General features: G+C 42.6%; 1 protein-coding gene across 1 annotated transcript in view; it reads left to right on the forward strand.

The window, feature by feature from the left end:
- PLPPR4 (phospholipid phosphatase related 4) overlaps positions 1-12186 on the forward strand; it is a 104346-nt gene that overhangs the window by 63023 nt on the left and 29137 nt on the right. The window contains exon 2 of the mRNA XM_083157064.1: positions 1044-1229. Coding sequence (XP_083013190.1) covers positions 1044-1229 — 186 coding nt within the window. The remainder of the gene's footprint in view (positions 1-1043; positions 1230-12186) is intronic.

A 12186-nucleotide genomic window follows, 5' to 3' on the forward strand; every position in this document is an offset into this window, starting at 1 on the left:
TTATGCATTATGTGGTCATGACTACAGAGGTCTTTATGATCAAGGGTGGACCAATGTAAGGGGACATTTTATGTTAATGATTTTATGACAATATTACTGTTTGGGTGGTATTCATTCCTGCGTCACGACTGGCCAGCCTGACAGACGTGACCCAGTCCCGTTCTCGGCCACCTCAACTGCATCTTGGCAGACAGGATTCAATGTCCCACCTGCAGAGTGCCGAAAAGGGGACGTGGCCGTGAGAAATGGATGCGGATCATCAAGATCCGGCCGTGAGCTCGGCAGTTCACAGCCATGGGAGCCTGACTTCTTTTAAAGTCGTGCTTGTTTTGCCAAGATGCCCGTTCAATGCTGTTGTGAAAGACAGCATTGAATAGGCGCCCGCTGCTATTTCCCCCATCGGGGATAGTGGCTGGGGATTGAATACCACCCTCTATCTTTATACATTGACATTGGCAAACATTATTATTACCCTTTTGCCCTGTAGCAGACATTATAAATATTTTAATATATTCTTTACTGTGAAAATATCTCTGTTTTATTGGCTATTTTGGATTGAGTGCTTATTTGAATTTTCTCATTTAGATCTTAGGGGCTATTTAAACAGTGGGCCAAGGTGTAAGAATGGGCCCTAGCAACTAGCAACAAATACAATTCTGTCATTTTCTGATGCAGTTCGTAAAAGTACATTTTACAAATAGCATACGTTCATGCATCTGATACAAATGTGGATTAAGTTAAAATTATCCATTATATAGAACAAATATATATATATATTTGCATGAGGGGGTCTATGCAATACAGAAGTAGCCTCACACATCTATCCAGTGCCAAACATGGGACTCCTGTGTTGATTGGCGCAATCCCATTACCATACACGTGCATTGACCACCGATGTTGCAGTGTGGCAATTCCGCAGTGATGGTGGAGATTAAGATCGACATACGGATATGGCAATGATGAGTGCAGCTACATCTGAATGTGTACTTTAATATCTGTATATAGCATAAGATATTTATTTAATGTATGTTTTTCTCCCATAGCTACCTATCCTGGCATCATCGGTGGTCAGTCTCTACTTCCTGGAGTTAACAGATGTCTTTAAACCAGTTCATTCAGGTTTTAGCTGCTACGACAGAAGCCTTAGTATGCCCTATATTGAACCCACTCAAGAATCCATCCCATTTATGATGTTGCTCTGTTTGGCATTTGCAGGACCAGCAGCAACAGTAAGTATGCAGATATAAATCTATTATAAATAAAATATATGCAGTGTGACACACATGCAGGATAATGCGGACTGTCAGTGAGTAGTGCACATTTATATTGGAGTTATTGGGTTTATTTTGTACTTTTTTGTGTTGTCATAACTTAAGTGTTCATCATGATATACTGTAGCACATACCCTAATGTAAATTATTATGAATATTAGTGCAATCCGTACGTTATGTTTATAGAACTACTTTGGTGACATAAGTAAATTTGCAGGGAAAAGTTGTTTTGCTTATATAATTTATGTATTCTTAGTGTTTATTATTGTACTATTCAAATGTTGTGTTATTAGTTGTGCTGATCTTGCTGTTTGGGCTTCCAAACAGCAAATTTATCGCACAGTTCAGCTAGCCACCTCTGCAGAGGCTGCAAGCTAAAATGCCAGTGACAGTGCTAACTGAATTCTCCCTGAATAGTTGTATTCAATGCTCTGGTGGTGAGCTATGACCTTGCCATTTAAGGGGTCAGAAGACAGCGAGGATTCTGGGGAAACATTGAATACAGCGAGGGGGGTTGGACGGCGAGGATGGCTTTTCCTCCTCGCCAAAAATAAGCCATCCTCGCCGTACAAACCCCCCTCACCGCCACATTGAATACACCTCATAGTCTTCAGAACCTTGGTAACATTTGTTCATATACTGTAACTTTAAAGGAATGTCTTTTTGTAAAATTTCAAACAATACAAAAAAACTAATTTATTGAGTACTGTACAGTACTTTTGCCAAAATGACTAAAAACTTAAATAAAGGAACCCCTCATACTCAAGAATTAATTTGAACTACCTAAGTAACATTTATTGCAATTCTACCGTAGTTACAGGTGGAGCCACACTCATCTGAGCAGCTCCTGGTGCGCCACTGAGCACGCCACGGCCGCATGCCTCATTCATGGCAATGGACGCGCTAGCCTCGGCGCGCCAGCTCACCATAAAAGAATGGCTCCATCTGTACTTTTTATTCAAATGTGGATACAAATGTAAATATCAAAGTGTTTACAAACAATAGGGGAGAGGGATATAGAGTGATACGATGGATAGATATTAAGCACTAAACATTCAGCTCCTAACTGCCATGTTACATGACTGTTTTGAAAATGACACTTAGCAGATGATTGGTTGGTACTTTATCACTCTCCCCTTTTTCACTCTCCAAAGCTTTGTACATCTGCCCCAATATGTTTTGAGTAGACAACTTCTGTCATTCTATGTCCTTTTACTTAATATCATAATTATATATGGAGATCATTTTTGAGTTGGGAATATATTGCGATGAAATATTCACTTATGAGGTATTTTAGTTTTATGGTTTGATTAATGAAAAATAAAGACAAATGACTATATTCCTTAAATTAAAAAAAATCTACTAATATCTTATATAAAAATCCCATAAAACGTATCCTATAAAAAAAACAGACTGTTTTAGCCACATAAGGATGGAATTCTGACTTTCATAATACATACTCCCTTTTTTAATTAATTAGAGATGTTCATTGGAAAGTAACATTTGAAACATATGATTTCCAACCTCTATTTACTGTACAAAAAAAATCAAAATGAAAGAGAAAAAAATTCAATAACATATAATTTACTGTAGCAATAACCTACCTTTTTATCAATTCCATTTTTTTCATATTATCCCACAACTACTTATTTCTCAATGACAAATATTATTTTGAAATTCAAGGAATGGCCATGGGCACCAGGTTTATTTGTAAATATATAAATGGATATCTTAAATTAAAAAAAAAAGTAATAATTATATGAGAGCACACAACTTGTTGCATATATTATAAAGTTTACTTTTGCTGGAACCAAACAACAAATATTTCCACTTTGTTTTCTTTCTTTGCAAGCAAAAGGGGGCAACATATAAATAAATATAACAACAATTATTAAATGCAATAACAACAAATTATCTGTTTTATATAATTATCGAATGGTTTAATAATGCAGTATAAAAATAACTTTAGTTCTGTGCAATTTCCCTAGTACAGTGGTTACCAATCTTTTTAAATCATGCCTTGTGTTGATTCCAGCTATGATTAGCATCTTCCATAATCAGGACTGCCTCCAGTAACCGGGATTATTCCCATCCCATTACAATGGAGGGGAGTGCTGGCCTGCTGCAGATAATGCACAAAAGTTAGTCAAATGGAGAAAATAAAAACATTCAAGTGCTGCTGGCTCCCGCCTCCTGCCTTAGCAGATACTCCTATCCAACTGTATAATGAGCAAAAGTTTACCACTGTGGGCCAGATGTACTAAGCTTAAAAAGTGATAACATTGAGAGTGATAAACCAACAGCCAATCAGCTCCTGTCATGCCACAGGGTGTGTTTGAAAAATGACAGGGAGGAGTTGATTGGTTGGTGGTTTATCACACGGCATTTTATCACTTTTTAAGGCTTAATACATCTTGCCCTATGTATGAAATATATTTGGATAACCGGCAGTCAGGATGCAGATGCTAGCCTCCAAAATGAGGGAATTACAAACAGTGGTCAGCTAAGTATACTAGCCTACATATATGGCAGGCTTTCCCAACCACGGTCCTCAAGGCACACCAACAGTGCAGATTTTAGTTATATCCAGGCTTCAGCACAGATGGTTTAATCAGAATCACTCAGGTACTAATTAAGTCACCTGTGCTCAAGCCTGGATATCACTAAAACCTGCACTGTTGGTGTGCCTTGAGGACCGTGGTTGGGAATGCCTGATATAGTGCATGCAGTAATGTTGTTGCCATTCAAAATGTTGACTCCAGAATAGAATCATGGTCTGATTGTCAACATGGACAAATTATTGACCTTGAAAATGTCAACATACACAATGTCTGTATGGACATAATGTCGGCATTGTAATAATAGCCTTTGCACGCTTGTTTTTCTTTCATTGTTGTTGAACATCGTACTCTGCCACCTAAATCATAGCTGGCATTGTAAAAATGTTTAATGGCTTAATGTACTATCAATGAAGGCAAACAACATTCCTACATGCCAAATTACTAAAAGGCAGTTCAAGTATATGTTCAATTCACTGCAAGGTATAGTGATAAACCACAGTCATGGGATGTAAAATTGAATTGCACAACACTTACAGGTAAACAGTGTAAATAAATCTTCCTGTCACACTGCACTACTATGTGGGGTATTCAATTAGTTCTGATTTTCCACTTAGCCAAAAAATCAGCACTTTTCTCCATTTTTTAGGGTGAATGGGGATTCGCTCTATTCTATTGGAGGATGATATTTCACCAAGGTTAAAAAATTTGAAGTGGCACAAAACACCTGGCTCAGCTAATTAGCGCTGATCTGTATGTTTTTTGCCACATTGCCACCAACATTGCAGCCATTATCTCCAAATTTTTTGACAATGCCATTTTGTGTTACAACATACAAAAATAGTGAAAAGGCTTTGGTGAAAAATGCCTTCAATAGCGACAAAATTGGCGCCTGCAGTGAGTTGTGGCCAGTGTAAAAATGATTTGATGGTGAGCCTGTTATGATGGGTTTTGGAAATATTTGCACGTCTGCAAATGGATGTGTAGCCGTATACATTGATTTGCTCGGAGTCACATTGATTCCCAAGGCAGGATTGCACTCCTATAAGAAATTACTGTCATTGTCTGCGCGGACCCTACAACATATACTGCTACAGGATTGCACTCTTGTAGGGTGACATCTTACCTGAATGCTCGCTCTGCGAATTCACTCCCATGAGATCAGGTCTGAATAAAGGTGAGTAGTCTTTGCTATAAGCAAAGGAAAAGAACTCGGTGCTTGTTACATAAATAATGGGGATAGAAGATCACTTGGGGTGCTGGTCAAGGAGAACAGAGTAAGAGGAAAAACAGTGAAATAGAATGAGATAAAAATAAGAAATTAAAAATGAAAAGTAAATAATAAAAATAAAATAAAAATAAAAATAATAAGAATAAAAATAAATAAATAAATAAATAAAAAGTGCAACAATATGTTTATGCTCTTTTAAGATATATTAGGGAGGTCCGGTGGAAGCTGGCTAGTTGTCCCTAACTTCTACCTGAGTTGCTGTCTGGACCTCCCCAATATATCTTAAAAGAGCATAAACATATTGTTGCACTTTTTTTTTTTTATTATTATTATTATTATTTTAGTTTTATTATTTATTTTTTTATTTCTTATTTTTAATCATTCTATTTCACTGTTTTTCCTCTTACTCTGTTCTCCTTGACCAGCACCCCCAAGTGATTTTCTATCCCCATTATATATCTAAACAAGAGCCAAGCTCTTTTCCTTTGCTTATAGCAAAGACTACTCCCCATTAATATAAACACTGGGCAGCTCAAACAAATTAGCTTAATTTCATTTCAGGGACATCTGTCCCTTACCCCTTTCTGAATAAAGGTGGCCATACACACGCAGATTTATCTTCAGATCTGGCTGGTTGGAACAAAAACATGGTTATGGATGAGAGCAAATGACAGTTGACCATTTGCTTGGAAATGCTGGAAAACTGACAAACTGTCACTCATCCATAACCATGTTTTTGTTCCAACCAGCAAGATCTAAAGATAAATCTTACTAGTGTATGGGAAACTTAAGACCCATATAGGATCAATAAACATTTAGGTGATTTAAGAAGGTAAGAAATTTACCATTCCCAATTGGTATACAGTCACTCGGTCGACATACACAAGGTCGACAGGCCTTAGGTCGACATGGTCAAAATGTCAACATGGCTTTAGGTCGACCGAGTCATTAGGTCAACACAAGCATTAGGTCAACATGGGGAAGGTCAACAGTCAAAAGGTCAACATGGGTTTTAACTTTGTTGACATGTGCCGACAGGTGGTATTTCATGCCTTACCATCCACTAGGGCGTGGTGGTCGACCCAATGATCCACATTCAACCAATCATCATGTATGTCAAGCAATTTATGATTCTGGGATAGTTACACACTATTGTGTATTCTTATTAGTACCTGCAGCTGCAGCCACTTTTTCTTTCCGCATCAATAGCTATTTTTTGTCTTCCTCCTGCCAATGACAAGTCATCACAGATGCATTATTTTGAGCACTGTTTTCCTTTTTCTTGAAAAGAATGCAAACAATAAAACGCAGAATATGAAGAATAAAAATCATCTGTCTATCTTTAAATCAGAATAATCACAGGTGAAAAAAGAGATATGGCTTCTGAGAATGCCACTGAATGACAGTCTATAGACAATAGACTAGCAATCATGTTTCTCTAAATTACATGTAAAAGCATAAGAGAGAGACATCCCTGGCACAAAAGTGGTGATTGCAATATACATGAGGGAACAGAAAAGTTGACAGCAGATTGTAATGACACCGCATTAACCTATTGTGGTCTTTCAGCTCTTTCACCAAATCACACACTGTCTTGCTCCTAACAGTAGGGAAGCCAATCCTTGGGCATTTTTTCAACCCTGGAATTTGGGATTGAAAAATGCTCAATCCCAGGTTTCCTGGAATCCTTTGATTGGCTTCCCTAATAAAAACACGCTTCCCTAATAAAAAAAACATCCAGCTTCCGGATGCACCGCCAGGCTTCTGGACGCACCACCTGCCCGGCTCCCAGCCGCACCCAACCAGACATGAAGGTAAATATGCGGGGGAGCCGGGCAGTCGGTGCGTCCAGGAGCCAGGCGGTGCATCTGGGAGCCGGGTGGTGGGGATGAGAACGATATGAGTGGGTGGTGCTGCCGGGAGAGAAACAGGGGTATTCCAATCCCGGAATTGAAATCCCAGCATATATTGGGGCCAAATCAAATTGGCCACCGTAATATTAAGGTGTTTAGGGGTAAATTTAATAAGATCAGATTTATTTATGTATAAACAGTTTCTTATATAGTGCACACATATTCCACAGCGCTTTACAGAGAATATTTGAACATTCACATCAGTCCCTGCCCCAGTGAACCTTACAATCTGTATTCCCTACTACATGTGCATGCACACACAGACATTATAGGGTTAATTTTGTTGGGAGCCAATTAACCTACCAGTATATTTTTGTATTGTGGGAGGAAACCGGAGTACACGGAGGAAACCCACACAGGTACGGGGAGATTATACAAACTCTGCACAGTTAGGGCCATGGTGGGAATCAAACCCATTACCTCAGTGCTGTGAGACAGTAATCAGGGCTGGTGCAAGGCACCGGAGCGCCCCAGGCAGGGGTGGGGGGTGGGGGCGCCCCGGCGCTCACCCGGTCCACGGAGGAGGAGGAGGGGGGTGAGAGTGTGTGGTGGCCCGGCTACTGTGCTACACAGTAGCCAGGGGAGGAGAGGTGTCGGGCGGCTGCTACACGGAGTGGGAGGGGGGGGACGGGTGCCGGGTGTGCGTCAAACCCGGCACAGTAGCAGGGAGAGGGGGGGTTTCAGACGGCTGCTACACGGAGGGGGGGGAACGGGTGCTGGGCGTGCGTCAAACCCGGCACAGTAGCCGGGAGAGGGGGGTGTCAGGCGGCCGCTACACGGAGGGGGAGGAGGGGGGTGCCGGGCATGCGTCAGACCCGGCTAGTAGCCGGGGGTGGGGGGGTTAGGAATGCTCTTGCGGACTCACCCCAGCCTGGTTTGTCACTCCACGGGGGCGGCGATGGGCAATGCGGCGGCGACATGGGTGGAGGGGAGGACAGCTGCTCCAACTTCCGCCCTCCAGTGGCCGGCGCCCTAGGCAAATGCCTAAGGCTGCCTAGTGGTGGCGCCGGCCCTGACAGTAATGCTAACCTAAATAGGTTTAGGTGCTTAGTGGGTACTTAGGGTTAGGCAGTGGGATCAGATTAATACGAATGCGGCTGTATGAATGAATACACCATCGACAGAACTCAGCCGTATGTGGCCATAGAGTTCTATGTGATCTGCAAATTTACAATCATTTGTACTGGTGAATTCTTATCCGAATTCCCCATTAAATACAAATGACAAGTAGACCATGTTTTTGTGGCATATTTGCCTGAAGCCTGCACAGATCCATTTGATCCATGCAGGCTTCTCTGTGTAAAAAATAGATGAATAAATAAATTATTTTAAAAAACGACGTGTGGTCCCCACTGCCCATCAATTACCAGCCCTGGACTTATTGAGCCGACCCTTGTTGCAGAAAAGAATGGGTGGAAAGCTGGGGTCCCCCTGTATTTCTATAACCAGCACCAGGCTCATGGCCCAGTCCTGGTTCCCAAAATACAGGGGATAAAATGAGTACCCCCCTCCCCCCGTATTTTGGAAATCCACACCGGGCTGAAACAGCCAGCAGGCTAATGCCACAGCCGGGAAACACTTTTTTTTACAAGGTTCCCTGGCCAAAACAAGGTCCCCCAGGGCAGTGGGCACCGGCTGATGGCATGAAAAGTGTTAAAAATAGAATAAAAAACATTGGGTTTTGTTCTAGAACTACAAGTCCCAGCAAGCAACCCCTGCATGCAGGGACTTGGTGAACCACAAGTTCCAGCATGCAGGGGATTAATGGGCTTGCTGGGTCTTATAGTTCTACAACAATACCCAATAAATCACACACATACCTAGAAAAATAAAACTTTAATACATACTACAATCACTCATCAATACTTACCTATAGGGTCCACCATAGTCCGCTTCTGATTCGCTGGGGGAGGACCCGGTGAATGACATCACTGGGGAATCCCTCTATCTTGGGGTAGAAGCTGCCAGTGTAAATACACTTGTGGCTCCTCAGTACAGTGGAGGGGGACACTCAGTTTGTTTTTTTTAACACCCGTAGATGTCTACTATGGACTGAAGAGGACGCGTTCTATGCCTGAGGAGCTGGTGAGTATAATTTATTTTCACATGTACCCTAAGGATTTCTACTTTAGAAGAGAACATGTCTACTGTGGACCCTATAGGTGAGTATGTATGGGTGATTGTAGTATGTATTAAACGTTTAATTTTCTAGGTGTGTGTGTGTGTGATTTATTGGAACATTGGTTCTATGTAGAACTAAAAGAACCAGCAGGTCCATTAATGCCCCGCGTGCTGGGACTTGTGATTCACTAAGTCCCTGCATGCGGGGAGGCTTGCTAGGGCTTATAGCTCCACAACAAAACCCAATGTTTACAAATACAAGTGACCAGCTATTGGTTGAGCCCAGAGCTGGTATTTGCTGGCGTGAGGACCGCGCGCTGTTTTTTTAATCTATTATTTATTTATCCTATCTTTTACAAAGGGCAGCATTGCACGGATCTGACTGATGCTGCTGGGTTGTTTGTATTTGGCTGTACGGTAAATCGGCAGCCAAATACGAATGGCTACAACATCGGAAAATATGAATCGTGAGAATATGGCAGCTTTGTTAATTTTCTGTATTCTCCGCTCATATTTTTGTCCCGTTCAAGGCCGATCCCATTCTTACACATTCGAACCGGGATCAGCCATTTACGGCCAACCTTAGTATATTTACCCCTTTGAGTGCCAAGTGAATCTGTCAAAAGAGGTGTGACTGTTGCCAAGCAAAAATATTTATTCATCATAATGACCTGTAATGTTTACACTAAACTCTAATATGATATAGCAGCATGCATTACTGCTCTGAGCTGCATCCTAGTACCTCATACCATGAAGCTGGTGGCCTTATCTAATTTAAAGAAGCCAGTAAATGTCTGTTCTCATACAGTCCCTCCATGGGAAACGGTGGCCATAGACACCCCTTCCACGCCACCCACCAACAATAACATTAGACTGTGTCACGACTGGGGATTTGGGACCCTGGAGTGACCTTGGTGGCTAACTGACAACCAAATGGAAACAGGACGGAGGCACATGGATACAAATGGGTAATGTTAATTGCATAGAATGAAAACTGGTACAGGAGACAATTGAAAGTTTGTAATAGTCTTTGGGACGCTGGAATCTGGTAACAGTTACTTGGAAGCACGGAGTAGGACCACTGGGGCAAAGGTGCCAGAAGCACGGAGTAGGATCACTGTAGCGCAGGTGCTGGAAGCACGGAGTGCAGCGGTGAAGGTGGTCGCAGGTGCAGGTACTGAGGCACGCAGAGGCAGGTGGTCACAAGTGCAGGCAACTCGGAAGCACAGGTGCAGGCGACTCGGAAGCACATGTGCAGGCAACTCGGAAGCACAGGTGCAGGTGGTCACAGGTGCAGGAACTGTAGCACGCAGGTGCAGGATGCAGACGGGCACAGGTGCAGGATGCAGACGGGGCACAGGTGCAGGATGCAGACGGGGCACAGGTGCAGGATGCAGACGGGGCACAGGTGCAGGATGCAGACGGGGCACAGGTACAGGATGCAGACGGAGCTCAGGTGCAGGATGCAGACGGAGCTCAGGTGCAGGATAGCTGGAAGCTGGGGATACCAGCAGTGCAGGATAGCTGGAAGCTGGGGATACCAGCAGTGCAGGATAGCTAAAAGCTGGGGATACCAGCAGTGCAGGATAGCTGGATGCAAATGCTGGGTAACTGGAACACCACAGAGCTTAAACAGGAGCACAGGCTGAAGCTTCCTCCGAAGGGATTGACTGCAATGCAAAAGCCCAGTGTTCATGCAGGGCTGGGAGGATAACCCCTCAGAGCAGCACTGATTGGGCAGCTGGGTGATTAGAAACGGCCACACCTGTTCACAGTCTCTGGATGAGGCAAACAGGGAACTAGCATGACACTTCTCCACTGGTAACTATAGAACTCACCCAGGTGCTCATTACTAGCAAAGACTCAGATATTGCTACAGCAGGCTGAGATACAAGACTGCCAAGCAGGACAGACAGGACAAATACACAGAGTTCTGGCAGGATTGTGACAGTACCCCCCTTCCTTTTCGGGTGGCCACCGGACACTTCAGGAAACTTTGAAGAAAAGTTACAATTCTGCCTCATCATCAGAACAAGTGGACCATCCATCATCGATGTAAACGGAATTCCCATTCCCTCGGACATGATAATGAGGATGACTTCCGTCCTGAAGGAACACTTGACTAGGACGAAGAAATACAGTCAAGTATTTTTGACTGGAACTGAGAGACGAGAAGATCGGGCCCTTGAGGCTAAGGCACCACTAGGACTCAAATTAAATCTTGTACGATATCCAGGGGCTTTCGGATAGCCATCTGTAGCAGCCAACTGAATTTTTCTCAGAGGTAAGACATGGCAAGGTGAAACAGGATTTTCAAGGAAAGGAGTAGAGTCATAATCCTCATCATACTCGGAATCAGAATCCATGTCTAGAGTTAAGACCTTTTTACTCTGGTTGGAAGTTTCTGACGATTCGCTGGGACAAGGTAGCATAGAAGGTTCCACTTGAGGAGGAGACAGAGAGAGCGTACCAATTTTCAAGTCCTTGGATACAGGCTTTGGTGGACTGGAATTTTCCACAGAGGACTCTAGAAATAGTGTAAAATTTGAAGATGAGTACTGGCAAGGAAAAGACTGAGGATTTGCAAACTTAGAAGAATCTTCAGGAGCAGGGGACAGAGCTGTAGAATTCAGTTTCATATCTATTGACTGAGACTTCGGCGATGACTGTGAACCAGACTGTTTTCTGGCAGCTCGAAAATTTTTGATATACTGGTCAAGAAGAACTTGATCTTGTTGAGGAAGTTCTATCTTGGAGGACCGAGGACTATAAATCTTAGAGGAATCTTTGGAAGCAGGAGACAAGGCTAAGTAATTAATGTCCATAAATTGAGACTTTTGGGAAGACTTAGAACCAGTTTGTTTTGTGGCAAACTCTTGTTGAACTAATTTTAGAAATGCAGGAAGATCATTCAAGATGGGATCGTTTGTTTCTGTAAAGGGATTAGCCCAATCCAAGGCTTTGCCTCTGAAAAAAATGAAAGATGTCGGACTGCATTACTTGGAGTGATATTTGTTGATGGATTGGACTCCATTTCAGAGAGGAGATGACTGGCGATCATGCGTAGTTGAGCTACATCCCCATCAAAGTAA

This window comes from Crinia signifera, chromosome 8 (assembly GCF_055691185.1).
Source record: "Crinia signifera chromosome 8, ASM5569118v1, whole genome shotgun sequence".
NCBI classification, from domain to species: Eukaryota; Metazoa; Chordata; class Amphibia; order Anura; family Myobatrachidae; genus Crinia; species Crinia signifera.